We start from the raw sequence: 27339 nt of genomic DNA, 5'->3' as shown, positions 1-27339 counted from the left end.
CTGTGATTCTGACAATCAACAGGTCGGTGTTAGAGTTTAGATACTGCTGTTTGTTAGACTACAAGTGCTAGCCCGAGTTGTGGTAGCATACTTCCACACTATGTGTATGACTTTCAAACGTATCCTGCTGAGTAACGTATTAGCCAGCTCAGCTTTGATTTAAATCCTGTGCTAATTAGCAGTAAGTTAGCAGGGCTACTTCGTTCCACCGAGGTTAGCCAGGGGCCGCTGCTCTGTCCCCGGAGGAGCAGGACACATGTCCATGAGTTAAAGTCTCCTGTAGATCAGCCGCGGTGTCTCAGCCTGTCGGGCTCGGCTCTGCTGCGAGTCCTGTTTAAATGTGGCGGTTTGCGTCGGTTGCGAAGTGACGACGTGGGAGGCGCAGCACGGAGGCAGCCGAAGGTAGGTGATGTTGCTAGGCAACACATACTCGTAAATATAAGGATGATTGACCCAAGCTCGGGGTCTTCCTCCTTCGACACGGTGGTATTAGATGTGGGTCTGTTCATTACACAACACGATGTTGACACATTTCTGAACACCGGCAAAGAGGACGAACCTCAGGCTGGCTACGTTAGCCTGCCATTTATACATTCAGTTACCATGGTAACAACGCCACAAGATATAACGCTACGTGCATATGAACAACGCTGTGTGTGATCGGTAGCTAATGTGGACATAATCGGCTCTGTGCGTGTTAAACACTGAAGAAATGAGTCGCTGACATGTTTTATCAAACCCAGGAGCAGCAGACGCGGAAGAGGACGACTTGTGAGGTATGGTCCAGAAAACCAGGCTACGTGTAGCTTAGCATGCACTGAAACACAGCTGTTAGCATGACAGCTGTGTTCACCTTCAGTAATTAGATACTCCAACGTTATGCATGTGGCTTCCCTTTACATGCACCAGATCTATGGTTTTTGTGTGGGTTAAAACCATCATTACGTCAGTTTAAATGGCCGTGTAGAGATCAGTATTGCTGGTCCTCATTTCTATCTTGTATATAGCAAACCGCAGTGCCCCCTGCACAGCCTTATAGGCTTCTAATCCGCTTTGCACGTCTTATTCTTAGGGATGGGACAGCCACCCGCGGTGATCCTCCAGCCCCAGATGAGTGGCAGGTAGTGGAGGTGCTGAGGCAGTGTTGTGCTGCTGTGCACGATGAAGAAGATATTCAGCTTCACCAAGAAAAAGAAACACCCGTCCGGTACCCCTGACAGCGGCAGTGTGCTTTCCCTTGGCTATGAACTGAAAGAGAAGGACCTGGGGAAGGTTCACAAGGCTGCCTGGACGGGCGACGTGGCAAAACTGAGGCAGCTTGCGAAAAAGAACGATGTCAATCAACTTGACAAGGAGAACAGGTGTGTGGGATTAAAGCAGCTGTTGTCACTTCCTTCGAAGTTGGTCTTATGTGAATAGTTCTTTTAAAATAGATCTATACAGGATATTTTATGAAATGCTTTTGTTTTATCTCTAATTTTCTTGTATAAATTATTTTAAAGTTGTATCAGTGCATTTTGGGCATGCATGGGCGGCTGTGGCTGAGGGGTAGAGTGGTCGTCCTCCAACCTGAAGGTCGGGGGTTCGACCCCCAGTCTGAACCATCTGCATGCCGAAGTGTCCTTGGGCAAGATACTGAACCCTAAATAGCCCCCCATAGAATAACAAAGTGCAGCAAGTAGATGCACTGTATGAATGTGTGTGTGAATGGGTGAATGTGAAACTGTACTGTAAAGCGCTTTAAGTGGTCTTCATCAGACTAGAAAAGCGCTATATAAAATCCAAATCCATTTTTGCGTTCCACAACAGACAAATAAATCCCTTAAATCAAGAGATATAGTTAAAGTCGTTCCATGACTTGTGCAGAAAAAATAAACAGTCAAATTGTCCCCCACACGTGAACACAGCAATACTAATATGTTGCTTTATTTCTAGCACTTTTGAAATATTAATATTGATAAGGTTAAAAAAAAGTTTAATTGTTAAGTATATCTTACAGTATGCAGTGTTTCATAAAATATAGCTGGGTTGTTGTGCAGTAAAATGTAAAAACGAACTGCCAGGTGTTTTGAGTGAGCAAAATGAGTCAAATGTAAATGACACCCCTTTGTTTCTTTTCAACTTACGTTTCAGGGTATAGGGTTAAGTTACCGTTTACAATGAGTATATGTCAATCAAGTGTTGCAAGTGAAGTGCATTATGCAATTTTTTTGAATAGCTTGTTATAAGGAAAAGATGATAGGTGCTCAACATGTCAGAATCTGTATACCTATATAACTATATATAATCAACTAATTTGCAAATTAAACGATACATGTTCTATAACGTGATTGCTGTAACTACTTATAAGCATTGTATACCAGTAACTATCACTCAAGTCATCTCTGGGTTCTGGCTCAAATAATGGCCTAATTGTATGTCTCTTCAGGGAAAAGTGTCTGTCATATGAATATAATATAATGTCACAATGATCAACATGATCAAAGAAGAAGTCCTATGAATACTGTAGTATGTCAAACTCTGTAGTGAAGTAATATAACTTAAAATCAGGATATAATTTGGACAGGAGATCCTTGTCAGTGAAAGTGCTTTAGTTAGAGCCTGAATACTTGGATATAAGAAACTCTCTGCTTTACTATTACAGAACTGCACTACATATCGCCTGTGCCAGTGGACATGTGGAGGTGGTGCAATTCCTTGTCGAAAGCAAAGCCAAGCTCAACCTATGTGACAATCAAAATAGATCTGCCTTAATGAAGGTAATCCTGGATGATGATACTATATTTTTGATGATCATCTTTCTACATTGTGTTAAGCTGTATCCGCCTTACTCTGTATTCGTGTTGATTCCTGACCATATCAGGCAGTGCAGGGCCAGCATGAGCGATGTGTGAGCATGCTGCTGGAGAATCATGCCGACCCGAACCTGGTGGACATCAACGGCAATACAGCCCTGCATTTATCAGCAAACATCCCATCCATCTCCCTCGCAATTCTGCTGCTGCAGCATGAGGCTAACATCAACGCCCCAAACAAGGTGCTTCTGTCTTTCTATCCAACACAGCTCTATTTGTCAGCTATAAGTCATACGTTAGGAGAGTCACAGTTAATATCATGGTTTCAGATAAACTATTTGAATTTTGAGTAGAGGCTTCTGTAAGGTATTGTAAATGAATGATATTCAGAAAAACAATCTACATGTTTTGTTTATGTGTGTATATGTATGTATGTATGTATGTATGTATGTATATTTGTATGTATTTATTCATTCATTCATTCATTCCACGCAGGATTAGGTATTGCTATTCTGATGACACGTCTCCATTTCATGAGTTTGTTGACTGTAATACATTCTCTAGGAAGGATTTACCCCCTTGACTGTGGCAGTCCGCGAGGACCATATTGAGATGGCTGAGTTTCTCCTCAACGAGAGTGCTGATGTGAATTTGCTGGACCAAGACCAAAGGTAACGATTATAAACATCTAATGATTTGAATGTTGCTTAGTAACTATTTAACAGCAGTGACAGCGGGGTTGGTTTTCGCGGATGTGTCTGTCTGAATGTCTTGGGGACAAATTTTAGACTAAAGCCCAATGAATTGGGGACAAACGCTTTGTCCCCTGTCTCATTTGAGCAAAGTGATGGTTTTTGGTCGGTAGATATAAGTTAAGTGTTAAGTGTTTCAATTTGGGAAGTGAAGACTATCTCATTTATTGACTGTTGAAGTGGAGAGGAAACGGTGTACTATCTGTGGGTTTGTGAGTAGTTGGGCAGATGTTTACAGTTGTTTGTCTGAGTTAAGGTCAAAATGAAAGCAGAGGTTGAAGAATGCTATGGTCTTATCCATCATTAATCATGTAACAAGGTTGCAATTACTACTCTTGGGTCAGAATGTCAACATGTAGATGGACGTTGTTCTCGTAGACCAAACACAAGATGGTCTCTTATTCACAGTTGTATATATTGCTATCATTGATTTTTATCTGCAGGTCCCCATTAATGATAGCTGCTGGCAATGGACAAATCGTTATGTTGCGACTCCTCTTGCGGTTCAACGCAAATACAACACTAAAGGATACCAAAGGATGGTCAGCTGATGACTACGCAGGAATGAATGGGCACCATCCGTAAGCTGCTCTTTTCTCTGCACTTGTTTTCTTGGAGTGGCATTTCTTTTGCAATTTATGCTTTAGTGGTGTGTGATTGGAAAATTAAACTGATACAAAACAATGATTGTTATTAGGAATAATTTTTTTAAGCTTTATTCATCGCATTTTTCTCTCAGATTACTATCACATTTACACACCTGAAATCCCAGCAGCATATGGAGGCATGTGACATTACGACATCCTCAGTGTCTTTTCTATCTTGCAGTTGTTCCCACCTGATCATTGAGCATGGCACCCAGAGGAGCGATGGCCCTTCCCTGTCACACCAAGCACCGGGCAAGAAGAAGAAGAAAAGGGCGTCTGGCAGTCCTTTCCAAGATGTGGAAGCAGGCTTCTCTCTGGGAGGGCCAGCCACTGACAAAGATGGTAGGAGTGCAAGTTGTTGTCATGTAACAGTAAATGCCAGTAGTGTGAGGATATTATTGTGTCTATTCATTATTGACTCTGATTATTTCATTCATTCCTCATGCATTACCTCTTGACTGGATCTAGGGCATGGAGCAAATGAAGCAGGGGGAGGTATTACTTGATGTAGATGAGCTTAGGACAGTGGTTCTCAACCTTTCTGAGTTGCAACCTACCAGTAAAGTCAGCAGAAATGAACCTATTGAATCTAGATTTTTTTTTTTGTCACTCACTGTTGTCGTTCTTCAGCTCCTATCTGATCAGATGGGGAAGTGGGAAGGGGTTTTTGGCCACACTATAATTATTAACCCACAGTTTAATTCAATGTAAAAACAACTTACAGATCAAAATATGTAATTTTAGAAATTATGTGGTGACCCCTGGTTGAGAATCACTGGTTTAGGAAATACTTTTATATGTGGCCTAGATTGTAGTGCTGTGTGTCCAATACTTTTTCATCTTTTTAAAATTGAGATCCTCTCAAGATGTCGCAAATTGAATGTTTTAAAACTAATAGAAGCCGTTTTTTTGATTTGATTTTAATTCCTCTTTTGTTCAGGTTTTGAAGACAATTCTCAGTCAGAGTCACTAAGTCGGTGAGCACAGTCTTGTTCTTCTGATCTGCAACTTCCAATTAAATTTGATTTCCCAGCTCAAACCATTCTTGCTCCCTCCTAAGGGTTTCAAAAAGTGCCTCTGATGAATGGCCTTCATCTGAAGATGATGACGAATTGGTTTTAGACAAAAAGGTTGGTGCTACCCGCCCTTTCCTAGTATTTTTTTACCCATAAAATTTTGTTCTGACCATCACTTGTGCTGTCTTTCAGAAACCACAAAAAGTAAACCTAAGCAGAATGATTGCATCTAAAAAGGGCGAAGGTACAAATAATCCTTCAACATTCACTTCTTTTGTTCTGTGTCAACACAGTAGTTTATATAGTAATCTTTTGTCCCTGCCTACCCTATAGCTTCTGCACTGCTTGACAGATCCTTGAGCGGTACAGAATCTGATCCAGAGAGCGAAAGTAGAGTCCAGAGAATCCCATCCCTCCCAAAAACCTTACCATCCAGCAACTCTCTGCAGAAACCTGTAGATCCCACTCCCATTTCCTTCCTTTCGAAAGCACCCAAGACGACTTCCACCCCTCTTCCTAGCTACAGAGAGGTAAAATATTTCTGTTAAAGTTTTGCGTGTTGCGTTTCTGTGACATCTTTCTCTCCTTTTGTCTTGAATGCCCAAAAATAAGCAGACAGCGTAGCTGAGCAGGGGAAAAGCAAAGACTCAGAGCAACCATCAAGCAGTAAAGGAACATCAGACTTTCCTGAGGGCAGCCCTGAAGCAGAGGACTCTGAGGAGGAAGTTGGAGAAGAAGAGGAAGAGGAGGAGGAGGAAGAAGAAGAAGAAGAAGAAGATGACGACGATGATGAAGAGGATGAAGAAGAGGAGGAGGAGGAAGAAGACGATGATGAAGAAGAAGAAGAAGATGATGAAGAAAGTGATGAAGAAGATGATGAAGAGGACGAAGAAGAAAATGAATGTGAGGAGGATGACAGCAACTGTGTGGCTGCTGTCCAGGCCAACACTTCTGAATATGAAGACATCTTAAAACCCTCCGTTGCTTCTGCCCTTAACGTTATTGACTATGCTGATAGTCAGAAGGTACCTGCCACTGACATCTCTGACAGCGATGGAACTACTCCTGATAAAGTAGATGCCTCAGAGAAAGATGCCAAAACAGATATTCAGAATACCAGCCTTGTCTGCCCAGTTGGAACTCCAAGATTTGCAATGCTAAAAACATTAAATGTAGAAGACGACTGTGTCGTGTCAGCCATTAGGGTCGAGGCTAAGTTCTCTGATGAGGATGACAGCCTTGGGTCATCAGACCAAAACAAATTTTTACTCCTGGGTTCAACAGGAGGTCGTATGCCATCCAGGCATGGCACAGAGACTCTGTCACCTTGCAAAATTAAGGAAGAAGAGTTGGAGAGAGAAATGGAAAAGGATAATATTGATGATGACTCCTGGAGCAATAAACACAACAGTGGTGATACAGTCAGGAACAACAGCAACAATGACGAGGATAATCGAACAGTGGGATTTGGTTGCAACACTGTACTTGCTAATCAAAAAAATGTTTTATCTGAGGTTTGTGCAGAAAATACACATGATGCTTCTGATGCTTCTGATGATACAGGATTAAAAGAAGGAGTGCTCAAAGAGGACAAACGCAGGTCGTCCTGGGGGTCTTCATTAGAGGACAGTGACGATGATCTCCCACAAGAAGATGAGGTTAAGAAGGAGATGCTCGATCAGCAAAGTGATTTTCGAGGATTAGATTTACAACAAGAAGCAGCAGCACCGAATGAGGAAAGTAAATTAACTCAGTCGAATGAAGACCATGCGGATACCTCTTGGGATTCTTCATCACATGTGGTGCCATCTACTAAATGCGTCTCGCCAAAGCAAATGGTAGAGAAACCTAAATCCTCTCCAGGAGTCCATCAGTCTAAAAGCAGACCAGGTAAAGCACCAGTAGATGTATCAGAGTGGAGTTCTTCTTCTGAAAATGATGAAAATGATGAAAATGATGCTGGCTCCTGCACTAAAGGTAAAGGGGTTAGTGGTAAAGTTCCTAAAGCAAATGTAACACCGAACAAGACTGGAGAGCAGCACAATTCTGATGGCTCCTGGCAAGGAAATAAAGGAAGTCATAAGAGAGATTCAAATAGTCCCCCCCATGGAGTGTCACTTGTACCCGATGATGAAAACACAACTAGAAATAAAACACCAGATAATGATGGCGATTCAATTCTTGAGTCCTCACAAATGGAGAGAAAATTAGTCTTGGACAAAGAGAAAAGGGATGACAGTAGTTGGGATGATGACGATGAAAGTGATGAGTCAGAAAAGCAGAAGACAAAGGATGAAGTTGAGGACAGGGGCGGCTTTTTGAAGATGAATCTTTCTACCCCTGCCAGTGCGAGGTCACCCAAATCGAGGCCTACAAGTGCAATGGACAAGCAGTTAGAGGAAGAAACCGAAGTAGGTAATGGACATAAAAACAATGAAGAAAATTCAAAATGTGTTATTGTTGGAAATGATGAGTCTACCAGACCCCAGGAAGAAAAGCTGGTCAATGTTATAAAAAGCGATCCCAGGGATGAGGAGTCAAGTGAGGACTCTGGCAGCTTGGACCAGCGGTTGCAGTACGATTTTGCCAGCGCCACAGTCAAAGTGTCTGACGCGGGAGACGGTTCTGATAACGTGCTTGATGGAGGCGAGAAGTCAGATGAGGAACACGCAGCCAGATTAACGGCATATGTTCCACTAGAGGACAACAGTGCCTGTGTTTCCCAGACAAGAGCCTCATCACACAACATCGATGGAGAGCAAAATCAAGATGATGAGGTCTCTCCTGACCAAAGGAATGACGGGAAGACGTTTTTTGATGCAGTGTTACCTCAGACTGACATTGACGATGTTGATTTAGACTCGCCTGATGAAGCAGAGAAAATAGGCATGAAACATCAACAGTCCAAAAACATTAAGAACAGTGTCTCTCAGGTAAATAAGGAATACAACAGGTTGTTTTTAGTACTAGTAGCAGTTTATCTAGTGTAATGTGGTTGCTAGAAGAGGACTGTAAAAATAATGTAGTTGTGTCATCGCCATTTTCTTTCAGATGGTTATTGTTGGTTTGTTCATCAGAGATGCCATGTGATTTTTAAACTATGTTTTTTAACACAGAACGAAGAGTCCACTGATGATGAGGATGATGATAATGACGACAAAGAGCAGGTGGGAGATGATGAGGAGGAGGATGAGGAGGAAGGAGAAATGTCAGATGAAAACGATCAGCCTGGTGAGAGTGGAGAGTCTGTTGGTGCAGCTTCAACTGTTCCAGAGACAGAAAAAGATAAGAAAAGAGGTCAGTGGCAAATCATTTATCATCACAGAAAAGCTGTTGTGTTTACTAATATAATAACAACAGTAAACATGGTGGCACTGAGACACATAGATGCGTTGTTAGATAATTTAGTAAAATTACATAATTTAATTGAATGAGAATAATATCTGCCTTCTGAGCAGTAAAGTTATGATTTGAATCAAACATAATCTGAAAAAACTACCCAGTCCTCATTCCTCTTATTAATTCTATTATCAACGAAAAAATAAACTAATCTAATCTGTCTCATGCAGCCAGTCTTTAAATGCTGCAGCTCAATTACTGCAGGTCCCTTTTATAGTTTCAGAGTGAAAGTTGCAACCACCATTACCACAAACCAAGCAAGCCGCCCATTCCAAACAGGCAGTTTTACAATCAGCACTGCACTACATCAAATAATTATTTTGACATTAATTGATTTCATTGTAGCCCCAGGATTTTAAGTCAAATCAAAAGTTGAGGGGCTCAGCGTTAATATTATTAATCCAAAAGATAGCGTTAATAGTTCCTTGCAGTTTCTCATTCTGAAGCTTTTGTGCCTGTCTAACTATAATGGACTGATTTGCATTACTTTTCAATAGTTTCATTTTCATTTACATTTGTTGAATAGATTTCCTCTCTGAGCTGGGTCTAGAGAAGGGAGAAGAAGAGCACGATTCTTGGGACTCTGAGGTACAGTACATGTTTCTAATCACCATGTAGGATTAAATGTTTGTTACACATGTGTTGTCATTAAGACCTATTTTACCCCTCCAGTCCCGTTCTGAAGACACCAATATGCCACATGTGGAGAAACAAAGCTTGCCTACTCAGGATCAAGAAGAGACGTCCACTGCTGAAGGAGCAAATAAAGAGAGTAGGTTGCATTTGATTTAATTCCTTTTGTTTTTTAAAGCAATCAACTCATTCCAGGCACCATTTCATGCTACAGAAACAATGACCTTTATTAAACTTAAAAAATCTGCATTAATGCATGTATTAATATTATCAGTAGTTAATGGTTAAAGCTTTCTGTTTACAGCAAATATGTAGAATTTGAAATGCATAATAGAAACACCCTTGCGAACAATATGTTACATTTCTTTTGTAGACTTGTTTTATATCCCCTCATTTTTAAGAGGAGAAGGAGGCAGTAAGATGGTCGCTCTAGTTCCCCGGAGGAGTGTAGACAGGCCAAGAGGCAGCCGGGGTAAATGCATGTCTTGACTCAAAGGTCTGAAGAACCGCATGTTGACCATACCAGAGGCCTGACTATCACTTCATGATCATTAGAAGAAAATGCATGCAGCACACACCACTCCATTCCTCCTGCTACCTATGAACCCCATTCTCCCAAAATTGGGCGGTAAAGGGCCACAGGTTTGACTTCAGCTTTTTTGGGGTTCTTTTATCTTTTGGCTTAAATAATATTAACCCATGGCTACAAGTGTTTTCAGAATTCCTGGCTGATGCTGAACTTGTGTCCCAATAAAACCAGAACACGGGAACCCGAATGCTCGTCTGCTGTCTAACCATGTTGTTGTCATGATGCTGTTTAACCCATGAGCACATTTGCATGGGAATGCTTTGTTTTCACAACGTTCTGGCAAACTCATATAACTTCATCACATTGATGTTCCGTTTCTCACAGAAGGAGTTGATCGTTTTGAATGTGTCGTCTCAAACTTAACATGTCTTTTCTCTTCTGTAGTTGCAAACGATGATATTGGGAAAGAACATGATGCTAAAGAGGAAATTACACAGAAAGAGGTAAGTTCAGCAACTAAATGGAATGAAAGAAAATTGTGATCTGTTCAAATAAAGTAGCAATATTTTTTCTGTCTACCAGAGTGAAAAGCCAAAATGGGAACCACTTAGTGTTCTGAGCAAACTTGAAGGAAATAATGGCAGAAAGACAGGTAAATAAAAAAAAAATCAAGATTTGTATAGTTCCAAATGGTTAAGTTACATAAAGAATGAGTTTTTTTCTTAGTACTGTATTCCTCTTTTACAGACTTGATGGAAGAGCTTGGTGTGGGTGACGTTGATGATCTTGAAGGTAAAATAAGTTTTATTAATTTTTGGGTGGTGGTTTTTGATTCGGCATCGGTTTACAGCCATGCTTACACATTCAGACTTTTTAGCTCTGACATGTTGCCAACTGCATTGTGGTTCGTTGCATCATGATGCTGTTGCTGCATATGGCTGAAGTTTCTTGCAGCACTGGAAGCATCAGCAAATCAAATTTTGTTCGAGGAAACATTCAAGCAGAGGTGCTAGTCAGACAATTACACCATAATGGTTTCAGGTGCTCAAAACCTCCAGAGATTTAGATGTAAACAGCGTAAACATTAAAAAAAGTGACTAGTTTTAAATCTCAATAAAAAATAAGCATAAACAAGACATCTCTACTCAATATAAGCTTCACCTTTAAATACGCAGGAGCTGCTGACTGTTTGAAGCTTTTGATGGGAGTTATACATTTGCTTGCATGCCTGACCATTCTATTGTTTGTATGTTTGTTTCATCACACGTCTTGAAGCTGTAAAACCAGGTTGGTAAATATAAACTAGCTGATTAGATTAATAGAACTTTATTTTTATTTACTGTTAATTGTAGTTCTTTTTTGAGACCCCAGTTTACGACAATAGTTTTATAGCACATCCCATCGTCGTGTACAAGTGCATTGTAAAATGGAGGTTTGCACAAATCCGGTACTAGAGTCAGTGCAGTCACATTTGGTAATGACTACCAAAACTCTACGTTTATTTACCAGGATCTTCTTGTGTTAATGTCACAGATGCATCTGACTGGGACTCAGCCAGTACGGCAAGCAAGAGAACACTGCCAGGTCGTAAAATGGCCTCCCCTGGCCTCGATGAGTTCCTGGAATGCACCCATCCAGCTTTGAAGGAGCAAGATGAAGATGTTACTGCGGCAGCGCCCCCACCACCACAGAGGAGCATCAGCCTTACACCCCAGCGACTCTTACCCCATCCTCAACCTCGGGCAAGGAAGATGGTGCCTCAGAAACCAGAAAGTGAAGAAGGTAAAGTGTAGTAAGACCTGTCATGTTCTTATTTTATCAGTTTACAGACATAGGATAACATTTTCTGTTCCTCTCATTGATTTGCGCTCATTCAGAATCAGATTGGGAACCAGAAGATGTAGCACCTTCTGCTTCTACCATCACGGACAAAATTGACAATCAGTGGCAATACACATCTGAACATCAGGCAGTAGTTAAACCAGGTAAGGCTCACAGCTCTTTTTAAATTTGCCTTTGCGCACACATGCCCTCTAATAAAGACACTCTGTCTCCCTAGGTTCTCCTGAAGTTTCATCAATGGCAAGAGACAGACAAACAGATAAAGAGCTGGACGGGCCTCAGCACAAGGTGAGAAATGCAAAAAAAATACTGTGTATCACAATCTTAACATATTTTCATTCCTCATCAAGTTCAGGCCCAGGCAAAACAGCATCTCCCATGCTTTTCCAATCATAGGAGAAATACAAATTCATTATCATACCGTATGTATTTGCAAATATGTATACTTCTATGTGAGTATAACATATGTGGGGATAAGCATTTATTGCCAAAGAAGTTGCAGCTTGTGAATATAGATTTTGACTTCACTGTTGAATGATAATTCTGATGATTAGCTTTTGTTGTGGTCAATGGTTAATGTGTTTCAAAAATAATACTGTAATTTAATTTTCTAACATAGAAAGTAGAAAGTGATAATGGCTTCACGTTCATGTCAGTGTTGTTGTGTATGTCATTTAAAATCAAAACATGGTTTTTGCGTTTTTGTCTTGTGTGTGTTGTGTTTTTCCTTGTCAACCCATGCCATCAAAGGAGAAAGATGATACAGGAGATACATGTGAGTTAGGTTTAAATAAACCATGGCCATCAGGCCGTGTAGGAGAAAACTGTGATGAGTTAAGAGATCAACCCAGTCCTGAAGGAGGAGGTGAAGACTGCCCATGGGAGAAACGCTACGAGAATCTCTGGGTAGAGGTGGAGAAACGGGAAGTAAAATCCACCTTCAAGAACGTGGCTGGTGAATTAAAAGAGAAGTTTGGGGAACTGTTTAATTCAAGATGTTCTGCAGAGGATGCTGCAGAAGAAGAGCAGGCCACAGCTGAATCTACTTCTTCAGAAGAAGAGTCCAGTGATGAAGATGAAGGAGAAATCATTGTGCGCCCGGCAGCTAGAGCAAGAAGTACTATCCTTCTCACCATACCTGAGCAGAGGGAGTCTGGACTGGAAGACTCGCCGACAGACTCACCTGGCAACTCTCGGTGTGAAGATGGGATGCAGCTTGCTCCGCCTCCGGTCAGTGGCGGCAGCATGCACCAGGGGCCAGAGCTACTCACTGATGATGCTCTGGAGGAGAGCAGGTCTCCTTCACCACAACTCACCACAGCACAGAGAAATTGCTATGGAGATCAGGGTAGCACAGCTTTTACCAGTGGTTCATTTTTAAAGGACGAGACCAAACAAGGGCCGTTCCACGAACAACATTTGGACTTGATCTCAAAGGACCAAACTGCTGATCTAAAGGGAGCTGTGGTGAACAATGCACGTTCAGAAGAGGATCGTGAGGAGGCCACTAGCTCTTGCGCCCCCTTAATAAGAAGGCATTCAGCATCTATTCCTGGTGTCTCTGACGAGGAGCTGGAGGAGGACTTGGAGAGGTTTAAACTTGAGGTAGGGATGCTGAAGGTTGTCTTCATGGATTTGGAGAAAGAAAAGGCCCAACTCCTGAAAGAGGTAGACGATGGCCGCCCCTCCCATAGACCCTTCTAGATCACCTCTTTCTCTTTTTCTTTTTTCATTCATGTCCTTAATTTCATTTCTTTTTTATCAGCTGTTTCCAAAGGGCCAAACTGACCGAGCATCATCCCCTCACCTCATGACTTTCATGTTAAAAGTTCATTGTCTTGTTTTTGTCAGTCATGTCTTAATATTTCTTTTCTTTAGGTTTGATTTCAAGTAGAAGATCTAATCTTGCATGTTTCTCTTTACGTTTTTTTGTGTGTCCATAACTAAGACATGTAAAACTGGGTTTAAATCTTGCTGCAGATCATTTGAGCTGCGCTCAAGAAGCTTTTGGGTACTGACTTGTAGTAAACAAAAGTATTTCTTGATTGTTTTCCAAAACTACAGAAAGTCTTGCGAGTTCTCCAGTTGTGACTTGTCTCTCATTATGCATGGACTTTGCATGTATCTTTATGTTGTACAAACTAGGTGATGCTTTCTTTGCCTTTGAAAGAAGTGCAGTTGTGATTTGTTCTCTATTAATGCATGATGTGACTAAGTGAGTCACATCGTATTAAAATTGACAAGAGTGATTTTTGCCAGCTTTTTGAGTGTTGCTGAAACACATGATTTGACATGTTAGTTGTTCGCACAGAGAACAACTAATTCTAAAGAAGTGTTGAGGGCACAAGGAATTCACAAATAACCTTTGAATTCCACGTCATCTAGTTTTTGTGTCTTACCATTCACATGGCACAATTCAGTTTAACAGATTGACACGAGCATTGCAGTGTATGGAATTGTGCGTCCTAGGGACTGACTGAAAATGTCAAATAGAGTAAGCACACTGGGTGTTAGGTCTCAGATGGGAGGGGTTACACTGAATTATGCACGACAAAGTGGGCAAGTACACGCACAAACTGCATCTTAAAAGGCTGGCCCCGACTCTTTCCAGTTAGGATGAGTGTCACAAGTCGAGTTATCAAATATTTGCCTTTGTCTTTTCAGGTTGGGAAAGAGATGACAAAGACTGTAGCGGAGGTGCAAAAATCCAGTGCTTCCAGGGATACTGGTGGAATGACCCAGGAAGAGCCGGGTACTGAGAAACCGGAGAGCAGGTTAGGATCCCTGTTGAGAATAACTGGAGCAATTCAGCAGGAACAGCAGCCTGCAGTTTTTTCTTCCTATTGTACATTTGTTAGCCCTGATGTTAAATGTATCCCCCTTATAATTTCATAAACAAAACTTCCACAACTCTATCAAATTTAAAAATCTGATTTAATCTTTTAGGTTATTACTCATTTTGTTCACGGTCTCATTATGTTTTACACATAACACCTCTGATTCCAGGAAGCCACTATTCTATCTACAATCACTCACTAGGGCGGCATTATATGGTTGCATGGTTCGGTGTAAAGAAGCTCAACAAGGGGTCTTCTAATACCAATATAAAGGGATCTCTGTATAAAAGGGGCATGTGTGTGATCTCTCTAACTTATTCTTCAATGGCACATTAATGCTTAATTAATGCTGAAATGTTAGTGCGTTTTTATCTGACACCCTAGGTCTTACTGGGTTAAACCATATTTCATGACATTTTATCAGCAATACTTATAAGTGCCACAACTCACTGATTATCAGGTTTATTGCTCTTTTTAGCACCAATGAGGCACCACAGCAATCACATCTCCTGCTCCAGCAGAGCCACAGTAGCAACAAACAGGAGGGACAGGCTGTAGAAGAGACCTTAAAGCTGGAGCTGGTCAGAGGGGCCCGGCGCAGCAGAGCCCCTCAGACCAACACCCATGTTAACGGAGATCCTCTCTCTGTGTTTGACGATAGCACTTTAAGTGACGTGTCGGACGATGAAGGAAGGTATATATGCAGTATGCCACGTCTGTGTACCAGTTTCACTTCTTTGTCACTAACCTGTAATGAGAGTTCAGGCTGAAGTCAAGGTGAAATGTACTGACACCAGTGCTTCGAAGGTCAATGGAAAGAAGTGACTCGATGCAAACAAATCGTTAATGCTCATTTGAAACCTTTCAAAACCTGATTAAATGAATTAATAGAGAAAATATAAAAAATAAGAGACTGGAGAAAACAAAGTTTTTGGTAAGTTACATCACGCTCTAGTGGTCCAGACCTGGTCTGCACTACTACAGATATTATATATATATCCGATAGAAATTGGCTTTGCATTCAGTCTGAACAGACCTTTACAATGTCGGTGGTGGGTGATGATTAGGCTGCAATCTTAATTGATTTTGACTATCTTCCTACATAACTGCATGACTAACCACTGATTTTCTAAAAAAGGAACTGTATACTGCATTATACCATTACTCTTCCAGCAGCTTCTTAATCCAGCTCTTAAAATGCACATTACTTTTCCAAATTAACCCCTGTATCTCTTCACTGTGTTTCATGGACTAAGGTTAACCAGCAGAAAACCAAAAAATGAGGTAAAACTCCAATTCTACCTAGTAACTGCATTTTTTAAACATATGTACACAATACAAAGAAACGGAACATTAAGTCCATGTTTTGTTTTCATATTCAGAACACAGAAGAAGAGGAGTTGGCTGAAGACTTTGATGAGCTCACTCAGTCGTCAGACACAGCCACTGACGACATCGACTCTCCCACTTCAGGCTATCGTCATGCATCTGTCCTCATTCAGAAGCTTGACTCAGCTACTTTAGGTACTGAATCAGGTCAAATACAATCAAATTCTAATGGTTGTGCCTTTTTAAAGAGATAAAGTATTTAAAGATTCCTTAAAAAACTTCAATATATCATATCACAGACTCGAGGAGCATGGTGAAGCTGCAGAACATTTTCCACGAATATGAGCGCTCCATCCAAAAGGCAAGGAGTCGCCATGGATACCTGGCAGAGAAGGTGAGCCAGCTGGAAATGGAGAGAGCCGAGTTGAAGAGCGCCCTCGAGGAAGTTAAAGATTTTAAATCTGCCTTGGAGCGAAATCAGTTGGAACTGCAAACTGAAGTCACAAACCTCAAGTGAGAATTACTTCCTTTCCTCCAAAGTTTGAAACATTGTCCTGGTCTCTCCTCATATTTTCTGCATCGCACCTACAGTTCTTGTTGTAACTCTTATGCCTGTTTGTATTTTGCGTGCGACAGGTTTCAGCTGAAACAGGAGCAGGAAAATCGCCGCAATGCCACCATGATGTACAACACAACCAGAGATAAGCTGAGGAGGACGGAGGAGCTGCATCAGTTAGAGGTTCAGGAGAGACAGAAGGTAGAGCTGACTCTCAGGAACCTGGAGCTGGAGATGAGAACACTGGTCAACAACATGAAACAGGTTCAGTGTGACATTTTTCTGTTTTCACTGCAATAATATTGGTTTGTGTCATTTTGATAGCAATCAGTATGAATGTTAGAAGAGCCCATCTTGAGTTGACTTAAGATACTTTCATAGATCAGTTCATACAATCAGTATGTATTTTGTACATTAAGTAATACTCCTTACATCATTTATTTAGAATACACCATGATGCTTTGGAGTATGTTATCTTGTGCAAGTGTTGTTTGTTGTCCATACAGTATATGTGATTCTTCCATGGGTTATGTTGTATGTAGCTTGAAGAGGACCACAGTGAGACCCAGAGACTGCTGGCTCAGGAGCGCAGTGCAAGGATGCTGCAGAAGAACCTGCTCGACAGTCATCTGCATAAACAGCAGGAGATAGAGGAGGAGAACAAGAGAAATAGACGCAAAAGCAACGAGGTAATCATGGTACTCATCGTGTTATACATCAATTTGTAACATCCTGTATATCGTAAAATAACAGTGATACAGTGTTGTGTTGAAGATAGAAGATTCATATTAGTATCTTTAAAATTCCGGGGATAAATAATGTATTTTGAAGACAAAAGTTTAAAGAGAACCTAGCCAACTCGAGGCAAAATTGACATGCTTTTCTGCTATTGTCAATAACAGGCCTTGTCTCAGCTCACTGAAGCCAGTGACAGGGAGAGGGAGCTGCTTCAGCAGAACGCGACCTTCCAGGAGCAGCTGACCAACCTTAGAACTGACCTGGAGCGGTCGCAGGCCAACAGCAATCTCAAAGAGAGCCACATTTTGGAGGACAACGAAGCTCTCAAGGAGCAGCTAGAAGATTTTCGACGAGATCTCAAACTAAACAGGGACGCCCTGACCCAAACTGTCTACAACTGCAATAACCAAGTGACCACCCTGAAGTCTGAGTTAGCTATGATCACAACCCGCCTGGAAAATGAGCGGCAGACTCGGGAAACTCTGGATGTAGAGTTGGAGTCTACTCGTACCCGACTGGCCGGGGCAGTAAAGGAGGCTGAGCGTTGCCTGGCAGCTCACGCAGACACAGAGAAAACTCTGCTCCGGGAGAAAGAGGAAAATCTGCGTCTGAAAGACAAACTCACAGGTTAGTGACAGATTAGATGGCTGGGTAATGCCGTACTAAACGTTCTAATAACTAATAACACTCATAAATCCAAAGTGTGTTAAATTATATAATGTGCTTCATTCCTTTATGATCCATTTGAAGGAAGATCAAATTTAAAAGTTACCTATTTGCCACTGAGAAACAGATTTGACGTAGTCAACTATTGCTATGGTTGCCACTCTTGGCATATTCTTTACTGTATTTAAATCAAACCCATTTGGAGTGTAACTACATAAAGGAAGTATCACTCTCTACCATGACGGCCATAACCATAAGGCTACTCCAGAGTTTTCAAGCACCTACAATGGAGAAGTTTGGCAAAATGTTGTAAACATTTACTGTCAATAACAGTTCCACCTCTTTATGAAAACAAATCTCTTCTCTTAGCTTTACCATTGTTGTTTTTCATTCATAGTATTTGATGCAAGCAGGCAACTGGCTGCAGAATGAGCCTGATGGTCTGTTGGATTATTTGGCTGTGTGTGATATTTTTGTTTGCAATCTTTTATAAGTCAGAGCTTTTAAATGACTCCTAATAAATGTTCTCCACAGTTGAAGCATCCTCTCAGCGTGAGACGGTCAGCTGCTTGTCCCAGAAGCTGGGAAAGGCAGAGGCTTCTACGAACAGCTTGGAGAATGAAGTGCATCGGGTCACTCTGCAGCTGACGGAGAAGGGCCTATTGCTGGATGTCCTACAGCGGGAGAAGGACCAGGCGACTGCACGTGCCAAGGAGCTAGAAGCGTCTCTCCAGTCCGAGAGGGAGTTGGCGAGCCGCTCCACAGCTCGCCAAGAGGCCACACAGGAGCGGCTAGCCCAAGCCCAAAGTGAGGGTATGTTAATGCGGCAACAGATAGAGGAGGCCCAGAACAAAGGTGTCGCAAAGGACCGTGCTGTGACAGATGCCCAAGAGCGCTTCAGCGACATTTTGTCCAAGCTGCGCTCTGACAGCGAGGAGAGGGTACAACTAGTGGAGGAGAGAAATAAGGAGCTGGCCAGTAAGGCTGCTGATCTCCGAGATCAGATCTATAAGTTGGAGGAAGAGAAGAATGAAAGAGAGGTAAGTTAAAGACTGAAGGGTAATACAATTAACTAACTAGCCAGTAGAGGATCTCCCTGTACATCTAATAAATCTTTGCTTTCTCTGGATTCTGCCTGAACACAGACAAACCTCAGGCAGCTGCAGCAGGAGCTCGCCGACTCACTCAAGAGGCTGTCGATGAGCGAAGCCTCTCTGGAGGTCAACACGCGCTATCGCAATGACCTCGAGGAGGAGAAGACTCGGCTCCTAAAAGACATTGACAGGCTAAAGAGAAAGGTAAAGGAAAGGAGCAGTGACACCTTGTGGCAACGTAGAGTCACTATATCTCTGATACCAGCAAGTGTTAAAAAGTGTTAAGTAAACCCCTAAAATAAATAGTTAGTTATCAGTATTTGTGATGGTCTGCTTTCTTTTGTTTTTGTCTGTAGTTGGAGGAGAGTGAAGACCACCACGTGCAGGCTGAGAAACGTATTAACAGTCTGAAGAGCGGCCTCGATGAAAGGGAAAAGGAGCTCACCACTGCTGCTCAGAAACTCCAGGAGGCGCTGTCGGCCTCAGCAGCCTCTGATACCACCATCAAACAGCTGGAGGAAGCTGTGCAGAGGTTTTTGCAAATATATGCCGTTTGCGCACACATACACACATTTGTACATCTATCTTAGGAAACTCATTGGCATAGCCAGCCCCTTACCCTAACCTTAAAGGGTTCACGGTTTATCTACTCACCACTATGCTGATGGAGGGGTAGGTGAAGTAATGGAGTCCACAAAACACATTTGGAGTTTCAGGGGTAAACAGTGCTGCAGCCAAACGTAGCTGGGGACCCCTTCTTCAGACTTGAAAGATCTAAAGAAAAAAAAACTAAAAAGTCTTAACCCTCAAACAGTCCATTAAAGGGGGGTCACAAAGTGCGGACCGGCTAAAAAGGTCCTCACTTTTCAAAAGGTCCTCACTCCGTAGATTCTAGACCCACACACACTTACTTCAGAGAAAGATTAATCTATTTATTTGTATTTTTTCAGTTAAATTCAAGAAATCAATAATATAAACTACACTAACACCATAAAACAAAAGAATCACATGAGCTAATATGTGTAAAGCCTTTTTAGTCAGGAGTATACAAACTTTGATGTACAGTTTACGGATGTGTGTTTTCTATGTAATGTCCCATTAGGCTAGAGATAGACAATGCCAGACTGGAGGCGGCAGCAAAGCAGCAGTCTAACAAAATTGGAGTTCTTCAGAAAGGGGCTCAGGAAGCTGTCATGGTGAGTGACTGAATACATAACCCAGTAACATGGACATCCATATTTTAAACAGGATCCTCACGGTACCATGTCTACTTCTGTTTGACCAAAAACATCTTACAATATCTCAGTATTCTCATACTTAGTGAAACATGTTATGATTTTAAAAGTCTCAAGTCTTTTATCATATTTTAAGGTATCCAATCTTTTCCAGCTATCTGACTGCTCACCTGGAGAAGGGGTTGGTATTTTGGATGTAGACTTAGTAACTCTGTGTGGATTTACCTCTTTTATAAATGTTAAATATAAAATCATTCTTTATGTAGCAGTAAAATGAAAAGCACTTTTTGGTGTGGGCTTTTTGGACAAGCTGTTCGACCAGGAATCCAAACTTCTAGCAGTAGTAATAGCTTGGTGTAGGTTTTGGGGTTTTCTTGGTGACATTAAAATGTGTCCTCTAAGCCTGATCTTGGTATGTGGGGTCTTTCCCTCCTTTTCATGTCCTCCTGCATGATCCACTTTAATTCCTTCCATCTAAAAATGTTCTCTTATATGTCTCTTGTATCAAAAACCCACCACCTTTAATTATTATCTTTGCACAATGACTTACTTTATTTTTGTAGGTCAGAGGTCATTTGGAGGATTTGGTCACAAACCTCCAAAGCAGTAAGATGACTTTGGAAGATCAACTCAATAGAGAGGTTGGTGGCACTGAAAGAACAGTAGGATGTTTGACTAACTGATCAATCTGAAATTTGATCACAGTAACAATCTGACTGGAACTTCCTCTTTTTTATATAGATATTCACAACTGTATTTATAATAATTAAACTTCTTGTCTTTCTCTTTGTTAGGTCCAGAAGCAAAGTGTTCTGTCTCACACAGCCCAGGACTCTCAGGTCTTGTGGGAGGAGGAGCTGAAGAGTCGTTCTAAATTAGGACTGCGCCTGGCAGAGCTTGAAAAAGAAAAAGGAGAACTGAACACTCAGGTGATCATTAATCTCTTTAAGACCAAAATTATTGGGTGTACGTAGGTGTTGTAACATGCATAACCATGCTTAGATAGGCAATTGACCCCTGTCCCATTGCCAGTGGAGGAGTTGGTCTGTATTCCCTCTAATTCCCATTGCAAACAAAAGCCAGATAACAGTGTGTTATTTGAACAATACAAAAGGGGCTTTAGTTAAATTATTGTACTGCTAATAATTTTTATTAGTAGTTGTAATATGAGTCGTTAACATCATATAACCATCCCTCCTGATCTTGATGTTCCAGATGGAAATAGAGAAGAAGAAAGCCAAAAAGATAGCAGAGCAGAAGAAGGCCGTAGACACTCGTCTGGACCAAGAGATGAAGAGAAACACTGAGCTTCAAAAAGAAATGTACAGGTGACTCCTACCCTCCTCCTCCTCCTCCTCTGGCTCTCCTCACCCATGGCAGCGCCTTCTCCTTCCATTTAGACATAAAGTAGGATCCAGTAGAGTGCAGTCTTTCCTGGCTTATGTGGCTGTGGTGCACCAATGTCTGTATCTGGTGTAAGAGAACATGTTTTTTTATTTTTTATTATGTTAAACTAAATTACTATTCATTTCTGGTGTTTGTCTTGTGTTTTTGTTTTTGTTGTGCTCACTTTGTTGATTACTTATAGTATTTGTGCATAAATGTGTTTAAGGTTGCGTACACTATTAAAGACTGCTAAGAAGAAACTGAGGGACAGCGGTGGAGCAGACTTTGCTTCTCCTATGAGCAGCATAAGGATGGAGCTGGGCAGACACAGCCAGGCGGAGGGTGGACGAATGAGAGATAAGGTTTGACTGCCTGAAACTGTGATTTCAAATAATACCACTGGGTAGCAGAGACACTGAGGTGTAGTATTATACCTCAGCCTTTGACCTCAAACATTTCCTCTCCCAGGTGGACGATCTGCAGGGGCAGCTGGAGAAGGAAGCGTCTCGTCGCAGCCACCTGGAGACGGTGAACGGGGAGCTCAAGGATCAGCTGGCCTCCCTGAAGAGCTTCAGCCACAGCACCGACCAGCTGGAGAAGAGCAAGAGGCAGCTCGAGGAGGAGGTGCTGGACCTGAGGCGACAAATGGAAACGGCTCACATGGAGCAGAGCCAGGTGGAGCAGTACCGCCGTGACGCGGAGGAGAGGGCCCGGCAAGAGATCCAACAGAAACTGGAGCAGGTCAACCTCTTCCTGCAGGTAACAATTCTAACTGGGAAAATGTGGTAATTACCCTAATCTTAAGTAAATTTAGTAATGACAAATAGTGTATACAATAGAAACCATGTGTAATAAGAGACACGATAATTTACTGAATAACTTATTTGTTGTTGCTACTGAAGCGACTATATGATCGTATACCTCTGATTGAATATGATTGTGGTTTTTTTATCTCCCAGTCCCAGGCAGCATCCCAAGAAGCATTAGATCAGATTAAATCGGCCAATGAGGTTAACCTGCGCTCTCAGCTGGAGCAGAAGATCCGGGAGCTGGATGGGGAACTGGGCCGCGCCCGCAACACCCATCAAGACAGCCTTAATCAAAAAGAGTCCACGCGCAACGAGCTCGAGCGATACCGCCAGCTCTACTCCGAGGAGCTGCGCCTCAGCAAGTCCCTGGCTGCCAAACTAGAGAGGTGAGACCAGCTTGTTCTCACCACAGGGACAAGAAGGTCCGGCAGTATTCAAAATCTGATATCCATCACTGATTTTTTTGTAATATAAGTAATGTTTGACAGTGACTGCTCAGTTGAGAAACGGCTCTGTTTCCTGAAGGAAGTTTTTCTCATTCATTTTACTCCATTGCCATTTCAGTTTATCTTTATAAAAAGCGTTTTTAAGCCTGGAACCAGGCCGACGAGCTACGAGATAAATCATGATCAGAAAACATTTGATTCACAGAAAAAATAATATTGGAAAAAGGAAAAGGTACACGGCTGTCACAAAAGTGTTAAGGTACCATGCCTCCCATTGCTTCTTCTTGAATTTAATGTTAAATTGTTTTTCACCTGTTCGGACTCTTTCCCTTATAAAAGACATTAACATGGAAGTGACTTCATGGTTGCTCTGTAGTAAATGTAATGTAACACTGATCTATACCATTGTATACCTAGTGATTTTAGTAGTTGTGGTTAACGTTTACATGGCAAGCTCCACCAATCAGAGACGTCACTTTGAAACTTCCAGATTGCAGGTAGTGTAGAACTGCTCCTTGAAACTGTGAATAAAAACATCTGTCGTTTAACAGTTCGACATCATCCAAACTTGTGGCTTCCACAGGAACATTTAACATTTCTTCACAATCTTGTAGCTTGGCTGATGATTCAAATCTCTATTCAGAAAATGAATCAGATTTTTGGAACCAGGCTGTTGAGCTCTATTGGAGTTGTCTGATTTTATACAAATCATCTTGTAAAAACCACTGCTGTTGCCTCTTGTCCAAGAGTCGCTTGTGCTATTTGTCCTTTGGATAAAGTAACAAATCTAATTGTATTATGCATTATTGTATTAAAATTAGACAAAGGCATCAAACCTGATTTGTATCCACGATTAACCTTCGCTGTGTTTTTTGTCTGCAGGGCCAACAGTCGGCTCACTGAAGCCAATTCCAAGCTGCTGAACGAGCGCAGCCGCTCTCTCATCACCAGCAGCTTGGCAAACGGTAGCCTAGGAAGTCCCTCGCTGGACGTGGGCACTTTGGGTTCACCGGCAAACTACGGGGCCACACTGGGGTCCCTGAACAGAAGCCTGGGCCTGGGCCTGTCCCTCCTCAGCCCTGTGACTGATGCACAGAACAGCAGGGTGGAGGACTATCTGGCCAAGGTCTGTACAGTCATGAATCCCGACTCTCTCTCTCGCTCGCTCACTGAAGTATATATTTCATTCCTTTATTTCGGGCCATTCTCATTTCCACAGCATCATGGTTGTCAGTGTTTTTCCTGTGTAACTGGTGACGTGTTATTCAAAGATGTTGCTTTTTATAGACCAGTTGGTGTGTTGTTATGTTTTCATCACCGCAGAGACGTTTTATTCTGTGAGACTTTACACATCAAATATTTCACATTGTGAGAAAACAGGTTTGAAATTGATGAGGTGGCTTTCTAAAGTCTCTTAATGCCCAGCTTCCCTCTACAAAAACACCTTCAAAACCCAAATGATTTCTAATCCCTGACCTTATTTTCTTCCTCCTACACTTTGTTTCTTCTTCGCTCTGTCTCAAGGCTTCATGTAGCGGGACTCTACTTCTAACCTGTCTTCTATTTCTCACTCTTCTAGCTTCTAGCTCAAAAGTCTGTCTCTCATCTCTCCTCTCTTCAGCCAGGCTCATAACCAGGTGTGTAGATGTGTTGAGCTCAGTGTCTGACCGGCTGCTGTTGCCTTCACCGTGCTGGTGGCCTCCCATTTAAACCTCTGCTCCCATTTAATCAGAATCAGCTTCTTATTATTTGCCCTGTGTGTGTAAACAATAACGTTCAGGATTTACACAGTGGAAAATACAGATGTTAAACACATGAGCTTTCCCACTACTGCAATTAGATGCATGTATTTATTTGTCAAATAATGACAACTACTCAACAAATGTTAGAATTATAACAAATTATTGATGCAGAGCTGAGTCCTGGTGGTCAATCCTTTTAAAATTAAAATGGCAAATGTCAAAGCCGGCATAAAGAAGTTATCATCTCTTACATATCCGCCAAATTACAAAAATAAGTCAAATTTGCCAAATCTATAAATTGAGAATTCAACAATAACAGTCAACAAAATGTTTCACCACTGAAACCTGCAGGAACATTGGATTGTGTATTTTGTAGTTGGTATCATAATTGACATTTTTAAAATGTATTATAAATGTATTATATCGTTTTATAATATATATATATATATATATAATAATAATATTATGACATTTTTCTCTCTAAATGACAACTTTATTCTGTTGAAATTGCGACTTTCGTCTGAATTACAACTTAATTCTAATAATATGACGTTATTCTCATTATTCCTTCATATGGGCCTAATACTCGTATTTCTTCTTACTTCTTCTGCATTTACTTCTTATAAAAACCCTCTTTAAGTCTTTCAGTTGGTTTTCTTCATGCTGTCTTCTGAAGCTGATTTTAGCAGTGAAGTTCAAACACAGCCAGTTGTATTAAGTTATTAAGTACGCCCCACATTCCTGTATGTATTTTATTTAAATAAATCAAGTCAGATTCATTTAGAGGAGACTTATTATGCTCATTTAGTTTCATAATTTTGTCTTATTACTTGAAAAGGTTTAAATGCTTTAATGTTGGGAAAACCCGTTCCTTATAGTATCCATTGATGCAGCTCCTCTTTTCAGCCTCTGTTGGAAACACTTGGTTTTAGCTCCTGAAATGAAATCATCATACCTGACTATTGACCAGGAGCTTCAGGCTCAGTGTTTTCTGTGGAGGACAGGAACTCACTTAACCACGGATTTTGGTCTTTTTTACTTTACAGAACTTTTACATTCACAAAGAAAATGACATAACACACTCAAGGAAAGAAACTGAAAAAGCTTAATATGTCTCCTTTAATCATCTTCTTACAAGCGTGTGTTCTGATTTTTCAGGAGAAAACAACCAGCTGAGATCAAATGAATAACTAGCTAGAGTTAAATCTATTCGGTTATTTGTCTTCTAACACGAAACAGGAGAGTAACATATTAAACATGCACTACTGTACTGTGCAAGCATGTAGGAGAGGCATGACATGTTTTCACACACATAATTCAAATGTATTATTATCCAGGCATTGACATTTGGCAAAGGAAATGTGAAGGGTCAGGGTTAGTTCTGATAAGAAAACAGATTGATAACAAATATCAGTTAATATATAAAACACTTAAATTATGCATAACTAAAGAAGTTAATCTCAACATCAACACTTTAATGTGAGATTCTTATATTCACCGAAAAGCATTCATCTTCAGTATGAATATGTCTCTAGCTCTCTATCTATACATGTGTGTAATTACTGGAGGCAGATGACTTGAGTTGACCGTGGACTGAACCTGCAGTGAGATTTAAAGGCAACATGAAATAATAATCCTACACTGAGGCAGAGCCTGCATGCTTGGCGTGTCCCGCTGTGTTGCATACCATAATTCAGATTTCCCTGCAGTAATGTTTTCATTTACCATGTGTTGTGTTTGGTAATGAAGAATCCTCCCTGCATCTTTTTGGATTTGTGGAATATTTATTTTGAAGGCATGTTTTTTTCAGTTTTCAGTTCAAACTGCAACTTTCTTTTTTTCCAGATGCAGAGTGAGTTGGACAGAAACATCTCAAAGGAATTAAACAACGGTGAGTAAAGTCTCATGGATGAAATGCTATCAGAGATGTGACCTGTAGCTCCTGCCTCATGGCGTCATCTCTCTCTCGTCCTCAGCCACAGCAGAGCTGGACGTCGCCTCTGCACAGTTGTCCCCGGTGAGCTCCGTCTCGAGGGGGGAGCTGGACCCCTTCAGCAGGGCCACACAGCAGTACTTGGAGGTACTGAAGAAGAACAACATGATCTGAACACACACATCACAGCTGCTCAAAGTCTTCTTATATCAGCCATTGAAGCCGCATCTTTAATGCCAGAGCCACAGCCTCGTCACGCAACTATAACAATCCATCCTTGTATCCTCTTTTATGAAAGAAATCAAAAAGAATGCACATTGCACTTAACCACTCAGGAAGGGCATGAGTCATATATATATATATATATACATGTATATGAAATATATGTGTGTTGCATTATTGATGGGTACAATTAGAGAGAACCTTGAAAGTATTTGTTCCTTCTGACTAATTCTGATTCATCTGTTGCTGTTTTGTTTGGATTAGCAGAAAAGATACTGTATATACAGAGCCGTGGTTTGGATTTTTGTTTGTGAATATTGCTGTTGCTAAATTCAAATTTATAAGTATTTGATGTATGCATCATGAATTTTCTTTTACCAAGATATTACATTTGATACGTGCCATCAAATGGTGCAATATCTGTCTTGGTGTTATTAGATTTGTTGGCGCATGGTGTTGATGATTCTCTTATTTATTCTTTTTTTTTTTTTTATGACCGTGATATACTTGAATCAGACGAGCTGGAAAACTCTCCAGTTATTGAAACAGGGTGACTCCGTTTGTACACTTGTCATTTCAACTTTTGCTTGGTCTGTTTTCAGGGCTATCAAAAGGGAAATGCACTCATTTTCATCCCTGAATATTGTAAGACTATACATATTGATGAACATTTATGACGCCTGTACATTACAGAAGACTCTAACGTTATAAATAAAACAGGAAAAACCCTGAA

At 41.2% G+C, this 27339-nt stretch overlaps 1 protein-coding gene across 1 annotated transcript; it reads left to right on the top strand.

Annotated features, from left to right (window-relative positions):
- On the top strand, window positions 1–27339 carry si:ch211-272n13.3 (ankyrin repeat domain-containing protein 26). The gene is made up of 43 exons (XM_061076817.1): window positions 1–402; window positions 744–776; window positions 1073–1361; window positions 2645–2759; window positions 2864–3037; window positions 3360–3466; window positions 3991–4128; window positions 4376–4536; window positions 5135–5171; window positions 5255–5324; window positions 5403–5454; window positions 5544–5740; window positions 8327–8507; window positions 9136–9197; window positions 9282–9381; window positions 10216–10274; window positions 10354–10423; window positions 10519–10563; window positions 11305–11553; window positions 11649–11756; window positions 11831–11901; window positions 14278–14387; window positions 14929–15144; window positions 15707–15734; window positions 15833–15974; window positions 16079–16292; window positions 16416–16599; window positions 16878–17024; window positions 17238–17700; window positions 18274–18779; window positions 18885–19037; window positions 19190–19365; window positions 19936–20029; window positions 20223–20249; window positions 20632–20709; window positions 20863–20997; window positions 21284–21396; window positions 21681–21816; window positions 21923–22213; window positions 22414–22649; window positions 23592–23835; window positions 26297–26342; window positions 26428–27339. Exons 3-43 carry the CDS (start codon window positions 1162–1164, stop codon window positions 26556–26558), a joined length of 6066 nt encoding a protein of 2021 aa, XP_060932800.1. The 5' UTR covers window positions 1–402; window positions 744–776; window positions 1073–1161; the 3' UTR covers window positions 26559–27339.

This window comes from Limanda limanda, chromosome 8, assembly GCF_963576545.1.
Source record: "Limanda limanda chromosome 8, fLimLim1.1, whole genome shotgun sequence".
NCBI lineage: Eukaryota > Metazoa > Chordata > Actinopteri > Pleuronectiformes > Pleuronectidae > Limanda > Limanda limanda.
The sequence above is the reverse complement of the archived record's forward strand: the minus strand, read 5'-3'. Positions and strand labels throughout refer to the sequence as shown.

Excerpts from the sequence above, each read along its gene's own strand:
- si:ch211-272n13.3 (XM_061076817.1), top strand. The coding sequence starts at position 1,162 with ATGAAGAAGATATTCAGCTTCACCAAGAAAAAGAAACACCCGTCCGGT. Across the intron at positions 5,172-5,254 it reads CAGTCAGAGTCACTAAGTCG|GGTTTCAAAAAGTGCCTCTG; the intron begins GTGAGCACAGTC and ends CTCCCTCCTAAG. Across the intron at positions 15,975-16,078 it reads GCTTGACTCAGCTACTTTAG|ACTCGAGGAGCATGGTGAAG; the intron begins GTACTGAATCAG and ends ATCATATCACAG.